At 43.6% G+C, this 15269-nt stretch overlaps 1 protein-coding gene across 1 annotated transcript in view; it reads right to left on the reverse strand.

Annotated features, from left to right (window-relative positions):
* Tecta (tectorin alpha) overlaps nt 1-15269 on the reverse strand; it is a 69864-nt gene that overhangs the window by 18130 nt on the left and 36465 nt on the right. Inside the window, exons 11-13 of the mRNA XM_055622125.1 lie at nt 12195-12756; nt 4824-5023; nt 250-633 (exon numbers count right to left, since the gene is read on the reverse strand). Coding sequence (XP_055478100.1) covers nt 250-633; nt 4824-5023; nt 12195-12756 — 1146 coding nt within the window. The remainder of the gene's footprint in view (nt 1-249; nt 634-4823; nt 5024-12194; nt 12757-15269) is intronic.

The raw sequence follows: 15269 nt of genomic DNA on the forward strand, positions 1-15269 counted from the left end.
CTGCGGCCCTGACGTCATTACAGCCTGAGCTGCTGAGCTTCCCGCCTTCGGAAGCATCAGTGGCAGAGGCGGTAGCCCATTCTTACACCCACAGGAGCCTCAGGCTTTTAATTCTCTGGTGCAAGGACACTTGGAACAGTCCCTTATCATTCTTCAACTCAATTACTTGGGATAAACCATGGTGAACAGCCCGCTACCACACCGGGGTCGCCTTGGCACATTTTGTAAGAACGGAGGTCAGGTTGTCACCTTGACAGTGTTTCGGTCATTGATGAGAATCTGCTCCTCGTTAATGTAGAAATAGACTGGCGAGATGATAGTGAGGTTGGGGGAGGACCACTTGTCGAAGTTGATGATGAGCTGGAAGGAGATGTCGGGCAGTTTCTGGCAGATGGTGGAGAGCACGAAGGCGCAGTTGGCGGGGAAGCGCAGGAAGGCGCCATCGAAGGTGCGGAAGACCCCGCCCCCTGCCGCCAGGCAGTAGGAGGTCTTGGTGCTGAAGCAGCCGCGAACCCCACTGCGCAGGGCACACTCCTCGTCCGACTTGCATTGGCGTGGGTCGCACTGGATCAGATTGCGCCTGAAACAGCGGCAGCGCCGTGTGCAGTCACCGTTCCAGAAGAGCTGCTTGGGCTGGAAGAGAGGTGCCATTCGAGTTAAAGGTGAACTCAGAGAGCAACAGAACAAGAAAATTTGAACACAGGGAACTTCCCAGAGACTCATACTCCAACCAAGTACAATGCATGGAGATAACCTAGAACCCCTGCACAGATGTAGCCCATGGCAGTTCAGTGTCCAAGTGGGTTCCATAGTAACGGGAAGAGGGACTGCCTCTGACATAATCTGATTGGCCTGCTCTTTGATCACCTCCCCCTGAGGGGGGAGCAGCCTTACCAGGCCACAGAAGATGACAATGCAGCCACTCCTGATGAGACCTGATAGACTAAGATCAGAAAGAAGGAGAGGAGGACCTCCCCTATCAGTGGACTTGGGGAGGGGCATGCATGCAGAAAAAGGAGGAAGGGTGGGATCAGGAAGGAAGAAGGGAGGGGCTTATGGGGGGTACAAAATGAATAAAGTGTAATTAATAATAATAATAAAATATTAAAAAAAAAACGGTGAACTCAGACAGCAGTCAAGGTTGGAGACCCCAAAGCTCAGTGTAGCCTCCCTTTAACGCCAGAGAGCGGAGGGGGGCTGCCTTCATTCAAACGCTTATCCCGTTTACGCAATTCGGAGGCCAAATAATATGCAATTTAGACTTTATTGGTCTCATTCAGGACTCTGGAATCTTTATGGCTGAACTAATCAGTGCCTACCTGAGTGGAGCTGTTAGAAGTAGGTAAAGAAGAAAAATACATTGTAGATTTTCTTAAGCCTGTGAATCATGCTTCTAAGAAATATAGGCTGCACTTTAAGATGAAATTTAAATTCACTTGGGAATCAGAGACCAATCAAAAGAAAATGATAATCAACTCGCATGATCAACCATTTCAACATTTTACAATACTCGCCCTTCCAAGAACTTCCCTCACTCTAGCCTACATCAGATTTGCCTCTATTGCACATGCTTCCACTTCTCTCTGGGTGCTAAAGGTGAGCTGTCTAGCTAGGGTCATACAGGAAGGCTCTGGGTTCCCGCCACCGGTAAGTCAGCCCCAGCCCTCAGCCTCCTTCAGAGGAATTACACAAAGTTGGTAAAGTGACTATAGCACAGTGTCTCCTGAACAGGAAGCAACCATTATTACTTTCTTCCCCAGATGGCCAACAATCTGTAGACACCATTTTACTCTGTAGGGTTTATATGCTTAATCTTGTACTTGCTCTAGATTGGGAAGGTTGAGAAAGGGTCATGGCCATCCACATGGTGGGATCACAGTAACTGGACAGTAAGAGCTGTCTGCTGCCTTTAGGAACTCCCTGCCTTCAGGCTAAGCATCCCTTGTCTTAAGTGCTAAGGACCAAAAAAGTTTGAATCTGGGAGTTTTCCCGATTTAGGAGTAATTGAACATATGTGGTGAGATATCTTGGGAATAGGATCCAGGTCCAAACATGAAATTCATTTATGTTTCATATATTCATTCTACACTCAGCCTGATAACTTAATACATTTTACACCTCTTGAGTCAATGTTTCATAGTGTGCTTTTTTTTTTTTTTTTTTTAAGTTATAGCATCAGGTCAATGCTCAAAGGGCTTTATACTCTGTAGCATTTTTGTGTTTCAGATTTTTGGATTAGAGACGTTTAAGTTATATCAATTTACCAGACAATACTACCCAGAAAAGATGTTTTAAGACACACAAAGAGGCCTATGATTCTGCCTGGCCACTGTTTTCTGTTTAGCTACAGACTTAACTATACCCTGCTATTGACTGACTGTGATTCAGAGTCAAGGGTGAACAGAGGGCAAGCTCTTCCAATCAGGGCATCATTCTTCCTCCAAGAGACAACATCAGAAGCCAGGTCTTTGCTCCTTCTAGATCTGCACCATAGCCCGGGTCCCTGCAGCCTCACAAACCAACTTCCTTTCTCTTATCAAATTTATATAGTAATTGAGTGGTTGGTCTGGCCCCTGTTTGATAAGAACAGGGACATTTCATTGGTGGGAAGGGAAAAATAACCCGATGTTTGTGGATATGATCAAGGGTAAATAACTCATCCACAGAAGAATTTGATTGTGAAACCACCATCAAAGGGAAGTGCCTGGCCCCATGCTGCCTTCTCTACCTTAATTAGACATGACAACGACAGCTGGGTGATTACCCTACATGCTAATGACTAGATGTGTTCTCTTTTTATTTCCAAAGAAATCTGCTGTATAAACAAAGCCTCCAAGCTTGTTTGAATTGAGGCAAATAGATGTGGATTATTTGTTCTCTGACTTTGCCACTTCCCAGACATAAGCAGTTGTCAAAACCCACTGACTTCCTGATGAAAACCAGATAATAATGCTTATAGTACTAATAGCTGCCAAGGGTTGTTATGAGCCTTTCTGGAGGATTCCGAGTGTTTTTATGTGCACCATTTCATTAACATGGCTGGATTTTTTTTTATTTGCAAAATGTTCCTCAAGAGAACAAGAACCACCACCATAACAACAGCAACCACCAATTATTGAAGGGCTGAGTGCCAGGTACCAGGCTGAGCAACTAGCATGGGGCATTTAGATGATCTCACTGAGGAGCCACTTTGATCCACATTTCAGAAGGACAGAGAAATGTCACAGTTGGTTCAATGTCCCTTCTCCAACAGCAAGATAGCTAGGGCTAAGCTCAAGTCCTGTTCCCTTCTGCCACTCTGACCCCCGTGGGGGGGCACCAGACACAGCTGGTACACACTTTCGGGCCATCGCCAGGCTGGGGGCAGAGTGTAGACGCGTGCTTTTTGAGTCTGGAGCCTGGTTATAATGGCTCCCAGGTGAGAACACCGAAATGGTTTTCTTCCACACGTTTTTGCCTCTTCCTTTCAAATGATCTTCTTAAGAGTTAACTTGGGCCCCAGCTCTTCTGAGAAGCCCTCTTATTAGTTCTACTATTCTATTACATTCACCCTGTCTTTCTAATATAACCTCCAAATGTCTTTTCCAATGAAAACGAAATTGAGCATAATGCCTACATTTCTATTCTTTTATTTATTCCCCAAATAAAGGCAGCTCAGTCAATCTCAAATGACTCAATGCATCTTTACAGAAAGGAGACATTATTTATTTTTGCCTAGTTGAGTTCCAGTTCAGACACTTCAATTAGATTTCTGGCAAGTGCTCCCACCTTCATTTAAAATTGATCTGCTCTGCAGGGTATCGTTTTTCACTTGTTGATATGTTATTTTGTAATTGTTCCCTTCTTTAAAGCACAATTTTTGTTTTTCTCCTGAAGAGGTATTTTTAAGTCTCCTAAGCCAGGAAACACGCTTCCTTGTCCTCCACAACGCTACTTGCTACTGGAATAGTGGTTGGCACATAGCCAATGCCTGGTATGTGTATGTTAATGGTCTACTCGCTCACATTTAAATGAAGACTGGGCGTGAGGCAAAATGACTAGCTGAAGATCTTCTCATCAAGGTTTTTCTTAGTTTAATGTTATGGCATGTAAAATATTACAGGGCTAAGGATGTGCCTTTGTGGAAGAACACTCTCCTAATGTGTTCGAGGACCTGGGTTCTAGCCCCAGGACTGCCTCTTCCCCAAATCTAAATAGTGAACAGTTTTAGCAAGCCAATATGTTTTCCTGAAATAAGTGGAGGAGGGGCTTCTTCATTACCATTCTGTTTACACATCCTGCCCCCCACCCTGGGGAAGCAAAAGGTGGGATGAATGCTGGAGGTGAGCAGTCTAGCTCCTCTGGGGATGCTATCAGAATGACAAATGGCACGTGTGTGGGACTTTCAATAGCCGGAGAGGGAAAGCCACCCCTCCCAGCCTTCCGCCCCATATTTTCTGCTTAAAACCATCCTTAACGCAGACAGCTACAAATGTCAGATTCACAGCCACTGTATTTTCAAACTAGAGTGCCGTCAGAAGCTTTCAGACAGAGATTTACAGGGAGGCAGTCAGAAGGGCCTGGAGAAAAGAGTGAGGGAAAGGAGGAGGCCTTGCCCGTGCAGAGGACGTGAGAGCCTGGGGCCTGGCTGCCATTCCAAATCTCACAGAGAGCAAAGGCCTCCCCAGAACATTACTGAACTCCTCAACTTCAGCTCACCTACCCCACATTCATCATCATGGAGCAGGAGGCTTTGGCAGTTCTGGCTGCCCCAACCCCTTGGCCTTGGAGAGAAGCCAGCCTAGTCTGGAGGGAGAGGCCAGCTGCCTGCCTCCCGTACCCACCTCATAATATTTGCCATCCGAGTAGCAGCCGCAGTTGTGGGGCAAGATGCAGCTCTTGCCGTTGAGGACATAGCCCGCGTCACACTGGCAGCCCTCCACGCAGTAGTGATTGCAGTCGCTCTTCAGGCGGATGGCAGCGCAGCGAGGCTGGCAGACGCTCACACAGCTCTCGTAGTGGCTGTTGGGGGGGCAGGTGACCGCTGGAACAGAAGGGACCAGTCAGGTCACAAGGAGCCATACATGGCTTTCTCATGGCCTTGCTCAGGGAGGGAGAGGGTATGGGGCGAGGGAAGAGCGGCGAGGCTTGCCGAGTTCCCTCATCCGAACTCTTTGCTTATGAAAAGCATTTGCCCAGTTCCTTACTGCTTAAATGACAGGCTGCCATATGCAGAAGGAAGGGGCCGGAGTCTCCTCACATAATCTTTGTCCTCTCTTCGGTATTGGCTTTCGAAGTCTTTATTGTCTAGCACTGTGAAAACCCAGCGGCCACAACGAATCCCCACTTGAGCTAGACAAGGCTCGCACACTAACTGAGCTCCCAGGCTTCATTCGTACTGATCCTCTTATTCACACCCCACTTACCCAAACTCCCCATTCTTCAGGTCCCACTTAGAGAATCATGAGGTAGCACCCTCATAGCATTCACCCGAACCTCCCCATAGAACCTTTAGTCTAAACAGGTGGTTTATCAGCAAGATACTCCTGAGCCACATGATCTCTTAAAATGTGTGTGTATATGAGCATATTGACCTGACTCAGTTATGTTCTATGTTCTGAGATGCATCTAAAACTGTGTGTATGGAAGGCAGGCAGAGTACTTGTGACTACTCTGGAGTCCTGGTATGAAATGCAGACAGGTTTTTTAGGCTCTCTGTCCTCAGCTTCTTTGTGAACATAATGCAGAAACCAACAGCACCTGAGTTTGTATGCTTAGAGGAGCTCTGGGTACACAGTGTTCAATAAGTATTAACCAACCCTTAAAGCAAGTCTTGCTTGAGAGTTTTATAGCTGCTGCTATCTTAATCAATGCATGCTCAATGCACAACAACCATTTACATGGAAACTTCTCTATGATATATGGAAGGTTTCGGGGGCCATCTTTTTATCTAGTGGTAAATAGGTAGAGTGTATAGTCCTAAAAATTTTAATATAAAATATGTTTATATAAGCACTACCACAGTATGTTATGTATATATATATATATACATACATATATATATATATGTATGTATATATATATATCAAAAAGTATAGTTCAAAAGATAATGCTGTCATGTCATAGAAAATACAAACAGCCTAGGTGCAATAACTTAATAAATCCCAGTGGATTTTTGCTCAAATTGTCTATGCACGTAGAGGTATGTGCACGCATCTTATCCACAGCTTTGGTTTTTCACATAAATGTGAGCATAATCTACAAACCTTGCCACATACTGTTTTTTTCACAACAATATTTCTTCCATTCAGTCTTGAATTATTGTCTCTGCACCGCTTCATGGTATGTATCTTTCATATGAATATCATTGAATGTGTATTTTGGCCCTCAGAAATTAGGCTGTAGAAAAAGTTCCTCCAAGTGGATTTTTTTTTTCTGAGACAGAGTTTCTCTGTGTAGCCTTGGCTGTCCTAAACTTGCTTTGTAGACCAGGCTGGCCTCGAACTCAGAGATTCACCTACCTCTACCTCTCTGAGTGCTGGGATTACAGGCATGCACCACTGCCAGACTAAATGCACATGCAACAGAAACAGAGTTCTTTTTTCTTTCACTCTTTACATTTCTAGAAATCAGAAAACTTGGCTGTAGTCACTGAAACCTCAGGAAACCCAAACTCCTTGTACAACCTGCCAGGGCAGTGAGGCAGAGGCAGAGATCTCTGTGAGTTCGAGGCCAGTCTGGTCTACAAAGCAAGTCTAGAACAGCCAAGGCTACACAGAGAAACCTTGTCTCGGAAAACAAACAAACAAACAACAACAAAAAACACTTGTAGGAACTTTTTCTACAGCCTAATTTCTGAGGGCAAAAATACACATTCAATGATATTCATATGAAAGATACAAAAAGTTCCAGAAATGGAATTTTTAAGCCAAAGGATAGAAACACCACCACCACCATCATCACAATCATCATCATCATCATCTTATTGTTGTTGCTGCTGCTGCTGCTCTCCTACTGCAGTGCTAGAGATCCAACCCAGGGCCTCCCTCACACTAGGTAAGCACTCTGCACAGAGCTGTGCCTCCAGCTCCTGAGGCCTTTGGCAGACACCATCGAACTGTCCTGACAGGTTTTCCAAGGGACAAACAAGGAGATTGGGTTCCCTGAGGTTTCAAAGACTACAGCCAAGTTTTCTGACTTCTGGAAATGTGGAAAGTAAAAGAAAAAGAGAGCTCTCTTTCTGCTGTATGAGCATTTGGTTTGCCTTTCTTTGAGCCTTATTATCTTTTCATTTGTTTATAATCATTTTCCTGTCTCCTGCGAATTGCCTTTTCTCATCCATTACACACTGTGTTGTTGAGGTTTCTTCTTATTAGACCGTAAGTGGCTCTTTATAAATTAAAAATGCACTTTTGTGTGTCGCATGTATTATAAAATATTTATCATTTGTCTCTGACTTTGCTTCTTTTTTTTTAAGTGTATTTTTTAATTATGTTTTTGCCATGTAGAGATGTAAAAATTTTATGAGGTCAAATTTATCTGGTTTTCCTTAATAGCTTTGAGTGTGTGATTGGGGGGAAAACCAAAACTCCATTGTTTCATTCTAGTACTTTTATAATTCCATTTTTAAATGTTTAATCTTTATTCAGTCGGGATTTTATTTTGTATTGGAAATGAAGGAAAGACTGAATTCTTATTTTTTCCCCCAGAGAGTTTCCCTACCATCTCTTTGCTATTTATTACATTAGTTTTCCTTTTCCTCAAGTTATTTGAAACCGGCTTTACTGTATACTGATTTGTATTGATTAGGATCAGGGCTTCTCAACCTTCCTAAGGCTGTGACCCTTTAATACAGTTCCTCGTGTGATGACTCCCAACTATAAAATTATTTTGTTGCCACTTCCTAACTGTAACTTTGCTCTCCTTATGGGACATGACGTAAAGATCTTGTATTCAGGAGACCTAATATGTGACTCCCAAAGGGGTTGTGACTCACAGGTTGAGAACCACTAGATTAGGTGGTCATGTTTTTGCTGACATGTTCTTTTTTCACCAGCTGGTTCTCCCACCAGTGTGTTTTCTTCTTGTTGTTAACTTGTGCTAGCTAACTTGTTCCTGTGTATGACTAGTGAGTATTAATCAATTCATTAATACATATAAAACATTAATACTATTACTGAAAAGTATTAATAGTAAAATTTAGCTATTTTCATATCTGGAAAGGCACTCATTTCTCTTTCTCCATAGCAAAGACTCTGGATTCTTTTCCGGCATCCAAGCAGCCGAGAGAACATGGTGAGGGAATCAATGGACACCTGACTGTCAGGATCAAATTTTTAAAATTTAAATGCTGATTTACTGCTCCTCTCACCCTCGACACGCGCTTCTGAAAGCTGGAGAATGATGAGTGGCCGTGAGGACTGTGGTCAAGAACGTGACTCTTGCTGAGGCCAGTAGACTTGTTTAAAACTGGGCCTGGGTGAACAGCAGGGTACACAGATCTCCCAGAAAAGCAGCGTGACAGGGTGGGATGAAAAACACTTTGGAATCAGACTGATCTGGCTTCGAACCCTGGCTCTGCCATGAATTGGCAATGGCAGGGTCACCCTGTCACCTTGCGCAGGTCCCTTGTGCTCTCTGAACTCATTTTCTCCCCCATAAAATGTGGGCAATACTACAGCTCTCTCCCCAAAAAGCTGTTAAAATTAGATAGTTCGTGAGCTGCTAGTCCATTCTTTCCTTTCCTTGAGCAACAAGGTGCTTGGTATTTCCATGGTTTTGATGGCATCATTAATAATAGGAATAGTTGTTGTAGCAATTAATTTCTTAAAAATAAACAGCAATTTGTTGGATTTGCAGGGAAATAAGTAAAACAAATCCTTAATTACTAAAATCTGATAAAAGGGAAATCCAAAACGATGGTGCTAATCAGTTTTGACTGCTCATATACATCAAGTGCTTAGACTGGGCATCAGAGAGACAGCAAGTTCTTAATAGCCAGTAGGGCAATTGTCTCTGAACACACTTCATCCCTTTTCCACATTGCTTTCTTTCTGGACACTGCCTACTTCTCAGTTCTTCTCTAGAAGGGGTTCACAGTTCCACATGCCTCATCCTGAACAGGGCCTGGCAAATGGCAAGAGCCAGGGAGCACTGTCCACTTAGCTACGATTTGCACCTTTTACTGTGTTCTCATCATCCTCTTCTCCAAGTCCCTCATGGAGTGACTAAAATTAACACAACAGCCTCAGCTGATGAGGTTTTAGGTGGGGTTAGTAATTAAGACAATTTATCTTCCATTTTCCCTCCAAGGCCATTTGTTCAACACGAGTAGAGAGGTTTTCAATGCATTTACAAATAAGGTAATTGAGTAATAAATTATCCCATTGATAGAAACAGCCAATATTGTTGAGAAAAATTGGCATTCTACCTTGTTACCAATAAAGCACATGTTGAATGGGCAATTTGGTTTAACTCCCTCCCCCCCCCTTTTTTTTTTCTCTGAAAGTACCATTCTTATACCTAACATGAGAATAATAAATTGGGTTAACTTTTAGAGAAATGATGACTTCAACTTCTCAGAGGTCAAAATCACCTGAGATACAAAGGCCCTTGTCAGAGCAGGCTTTCTTCTGAATGTCTGAAATTAGAAACCTAAGCCACTTACAGCCATGCCTTGTCCCCTACCCCATCCACATTCCATCTTCAAAGGATTGGCTTGTTATCTAGTTTTAGCTTTTCCCTTTATCATTCATGACCACCGTCCTCCCACCTACTCTGTCTTTTGGATCTTTACCATTGTTTCGAAATGTTGAAACAGGAAAATCTAAGCCACTGTGCACTGGAAAACTTTCTCTGTCACCTGTTGGCTGTGATGTGTTAGCCTGGGACAAGCTAGGGGCAGCTGGTCTACAGCAGGGGTGGATTCCAAGATTGAGATTGAGGTGGGCAGACTTGAGTCTCAATGCCATCAATAGAAGTCTCCATGATTAGGTTAACCAATGTACACAGGACACAAGCAGTGCTTAGACAGAGTTTTGAAGATGTAAGAGGACTAGGTCACAGGTATGGAGGACAGGAAGAAATGAGAAATAATATTCATATCTTTTATGACTAGTCAAGCTCTACCATAGAGTAACTTTGTCCTTAGATGGAGATTCAAAGGACTTCCTACTGGAATTCTTTTTCTTTCCCATGAGTGACAAAAGCTGAGGCCTAGTCTTTGAGGGAGAGGTCTTGGTGATGTTATCTCCTTTAATGCATTTTCCTATTCATCACAGCTAGACATAGTGGCATTTGGCATACATAATACTTGTTTGTCCCCCAAACCCCCTGCCCAACCCATTTCAGCCATCTCAGGTCATCAGAGCCAATAAGCCAGACTCCAGAGAAAGACCTGTGACAGACCTCAAGAAGAAGCAGTTTCAGTCTCAGCTCCCCTCCAAACATGCTTTCCAAACATGATCCTGTGACATGCTAAGGTCTCTCTGCCACGAGCCTGGTTTTCTGATTTAGAGGAAGTCAAGCATGCGAGTCCCACCGTGATAACTTCAGTGAACCCTCAGTAGTCCTGGAAATTGCTCTAGCCCTAGATATTTTATAGGCATATTTGTTTGATTGAAGAGACTACGGTTCGTATGGACAGTCATCCACAGACATCATGTCCCTACCTTCCTTGCTCAAGAGCTGAACTTGGATGATATAGTCTTGGAATCTTGTCCCTCCTTTCCCCCTCTATCCTCCCCAGTTTCTATGAATCCAATGGCTGTGTTGATTATCCAATGCAGACCAAGTTGATTATTAAACCACCATAGCTCTGCATCCAAATCTCTCCTTTCCAGGATGGAAATTAGAATTTGTTCTCTCTGAAGCCTGCTGCACTCCTTACTTGGAGCTCTGAGTACTCAGCGTTAATTTGCAGCCATTTTATACAATCAGACCTTCCATATAAAGAAATGTGCTATAGTTAATAAGACTGGGATGAAAAATAGGCTGTGGCAGGGTAACTAAAGACTCACAGTGATTTTGCCACCAACGTTCTATGTGCACATGCTGAATGTAGGCAATTACTCTAGCTAACTCTCTTCCTAATAGTCCCCTAGTGGAGCACATGGAGCACATGGGTGTTGGGGTGAGAGGGCCAAATCCTAACCTTGTCATTGAGACTGTCTACTCTTAGTCAAGTTACTTAATTCCTTTGAGTTTCAATTTCCCTTGCCTAATTGGGTTATTGAAAGAATCGATGAAATGACACTGATAGAGTATTTTTACAGTGGGATCAACTCACAGCAAGTCATTCATTTAATACCTCCACCTAACATGTATTATGTGCTGGGATTCCAATGACCTGATTTGATCCTTCTGATGTTTCTGTGGATAAATGGTACAGGCAGCATTACGGCTGCTCTTCGGAGAAGAAGCTACGTACCAGGGAGGAGAAGTGAGTTGGTTTCAAGGTTACACTGATTCTTAAGGACCAAGCTGAGGCTCGAATTCATGAACTCCACTCCCTATTCTAGTACTCTTTAATAGTCTGCCATGTTCTGTAGTCATGAAGACAAACATGATATGTGTGTATGCTATACGTATATGTATATATATTATATATATCAAACAGAATGACATGTATGTAAATTATGCATGCATTGATGGAGGTTCTAGAGCAGTGCTTCTCAACCTGTGAGTCATGATCTCTTTGTGAGTCCAATGACCCTTCCCCAGGGGTCACATATCAGATATCCTGCATATCAGATATTTACATTACAATTCATAAACAGTAGAAAGACTATAGTTATGAAGTAGCAAAGAAAATAATTTTATGTTGGGAGTCACTACAACAGGAGGACCAGTATTAAAGGGTTACAGCATCAGGAAGGTTGAGAACCACTGATTCTTCCCCCATTAGTTTCTGGGAAACATTTTATGATGTACTTGGGATTCAAATGAAGCATCTGATGTTCTGTGTTTTAGATATATGGTTTCCTTCCATCCTTCGGGGTAACCCATCAACTTCATGGTGTTGACCCCTCTCTACTAAGAAAGGAAACTGTAGGAGGTTCCACCTTCCGTTTCAGATAATGGACTCAGTTCCAAAGTGCATACCCTAAAGTCTCTCTTCTCAGTGTGTTCTCCACATCTATGGAGTTGGAAGACCAGCCTCCCATACCAATCAGAAACAAGGAGGAGCAAGAAAGAGAGAGAGAAAAAGGACTCACAGCAGGATGTGTAGTTCCTCCAGCCAGTCACTGCGATTCCTTGAATCTGGCAGGTGCTGGCATAGTTTTGTAGCCAGCTGCAGGCTGTCTGCACTGCACCGCCATCGATACAGGAGTCAAACAGACAGTTTTTGTAGAAGAAGGTGGGGTTGACTTTGCTGTGACACTTGGCAAAACCAGCATTCTGGTTGGGGATCAGGCTGCACAGCTGCTGTACTTTAGAGAAACCTTCAACTTTGGCACAGGATGGACAGCGGTCCCCACAGCCTACTTGGCAGAAGGTATCCCTCTTCACCCAGCTCTGCCCAAACTCATTGATACTTAGTGCAAGCAATCCCATAGGCATCTCCAGGTCATCATCAGGGTTGCCATTATAGCGTCCACAAAGGCCGTAGGTGCTGTTCTGCATGCTCCGGGGGACAGTGATAGACAGGAAGGTTTTCCAGTCATACACAACCTTCAGACCAAAGTCAGTTTCCACTACCACATGAAAGCCGAACGAAAAGATGTTTATCTTCCCTTGTCCTAACTTCAGGGGCAGGTACAACCGTTCATTGTTGACCTGTAAGAGACAAACATAAGAAGAGTAAAGCCCAGTTAGCGTAAAGATTTCTCAGCCTTCCTAGTCATTAGGAAGGACACCTACCACAGGGAGCTTTCCCAGGTAAAACGCGGGCTTTGTATGTAGCATTGTTTATGCCAGTCAATGTTATTATTAGGATTTTGAACAGACTTAAATGACTATCCTTTGTACACTAATATAGCTATTTATTTCAGTGCCTTCTGTTTATACAGCATTATTTTCCCCTAGGAGTTCAAATTGTTTTCTCTAAGGTAATGGGAGGATAATAAAAATTCAATTAACATTGAGAATAAAATACCAAAACCTAGAACTCCTGTGTTTCTATTTCTAACTCTACTGTGGATTTATTTTAGGTAAGCTCCAATTTATTAATTCCATTGGGATTTTTTTTTGGAGGATGATTTCACCCTGTTGGTTGCTCTGCTTGGTCTACCACTCATGACCCCTCAGGATCTTTCTCATCTTCACACCATGCTCCCATGTCACCTCTCCAATAAAGCAAGATTTTTCCTGAGTCTAAGGCCATAGCTCGTGGGATCGCTCCCTTGCCTGGGCAAACACAGCATGTTATATTTATAATTCTCTTATGTTCTCCTCTACTTTGGGTCAAGATCAAACATGTGCACATCGCCACTGAAGTATATACATCACAACCTGCCTTGTGTTATATGCACTTCTGCCTCGCCTGCAAGATTATAAGCAACCTAAGGGCAAGAGCCATTATGTCCACCTTCTCCTTATGACCTCCTATATGCCCCACAGTTTGGTTCCCAAACAAACTAAGCACACCATCCTGCCAATCATCTTCTTTGATTCAAGTGTGGAAGACGTTTTTCTTGTCCTGACAAGGACCTTCATTTCCAGTCACTGTGGCTATGGTACAGTGATAATTCAGATGTCCTTGGTTCACACAAGGGTAACCCCTGGCCAATGAATGACCTAATCGGTGACTGACTCCACGATGTAGGTCCTGTTCAGAGTATCCAGCATCTGAGTATCTAAAGCCACCAGTCTTTATCTCTTCTCCTAGGCTTTCCCTCAGTTTCTTAGGAAGCTCCATACTGGAGTTTGGTTCTAAGGGACCTTCCACAAGATACTGAGAAGGTATCCTTCCTTTATACTCTTTCTCTAGGTCAGTTTTCACCCCTCGACACTCAGTTCCACTTTCTCTGCTTCTATGCATATTTGTCTAGGCAGAATCCATTCATCTAATAAACATTAGCTTGGCAACAACTGTGTACCAAGCATAGTGCTAGGCTGATGCAAGGGCTGGGCCCTTTTCTCCAGCATATAGCAAGGCAAGGACTTGAACAGATAGGAGAGCATTGATAAATGCAGTGATATCGGTACAGAGATACATGGGCCTCAGACTCAGCCCAAAGAATCAGTGGGGCCTATAGATGACAATACTCACACGGAGTCTTAAAGGGTGGATGAAGCAAAGAGGAATGAGAGTGAAATAAGGGAATTCCAAGCAAAAGGAATAACCCGAGCAAAAGTCTTGACAGGATAAAGCATCTTAATAACAATAAAGATGATTGCACTGTAGTATTGATGGAACATCAAATGCAACTTGGGAGTAGAGGATGAATCTGAAGACAGAGATGCTGGAAGGACGTCAGTCAAGAATGGCCTCATTTTTATGTCAAGAAGGGGCAGAGGCCATGACAGAAAGCCCTGCCCATGAAGATCAGGCTTTGGGTGATGGGAAGTTATCTAAGATGTTAACAGGAAAATTTAAATAGAATAATGAGATCAGAAGTCAAATTACAAAATACACTATACACAAAACAACAATAAGAAGTCCAGAAGAAGACCCACAGAGGAGTTTTGTTAGGAAGGAAGCAGGAAGAGGAGAGAGCTTGAGAAGGGATGGGCTTTGGTCTAGAGTAAGCATGTTTGTGGGTAGGAGGGAAAGACTATAGAAAGTGAAGGCTGAAGACAGGGGAGGAAGGAAAGAGGGCAGACAGGCCACATTTGTGGAGTTAGGAACAGTGGGAAGGACAGATGTCCACTCTGGGTTTGGGGAGAATGAAAGGTGAGTCATTAAGAGACAGTATTCCTCAAGGATGGAGGGAGGAGAAAAAAAGGGTGGGACACAGCTCTTTTTCCAACAAGAAGCCTACAAGTAGAAGCAGGTGGGCAAACAGATGCCGGCCCAGAAGATCACCAGGGAGGTAGGGCCCACCCTAAAGGCTTGCGGTCTTAGCTAATGAATGCAATTTGCTCTTCTTGCACTCTGGGCTCTTTGCTACGTGATGTCACACAAGAGACACCACTCCAGCAAGACAAAGTAATGGGATTAAACACTACAAATGTCACTGGCAAACACTACCTTGAGAGTAAGTATGCCCTCTTACATGCTCCCTGTCTCTGTTGCCTTCTGAGTGCTACCTCTGTCATAGCCCACTGCCCTGACTCTCTCTGGGAATAAGGAGTGGGGGAATAGGGACACCAGGCACAGGGGGGCAGGAGGAAGGCAGAGGTTGATA

Source organism: Psammomys obesus, unplaced genomic scaffold (genome assembly GCF_907164565.1).
Source record: "Psammomys obesus unplaced genomic scaffold, mPsaObe1.curated_primary_1811, whole genome shotgun sequence".
NCBI lineage: Eukaryota > Metazoa > Chordata > Mammalia > Rodentia > Muridae > Psammomys > Psammomys obesus.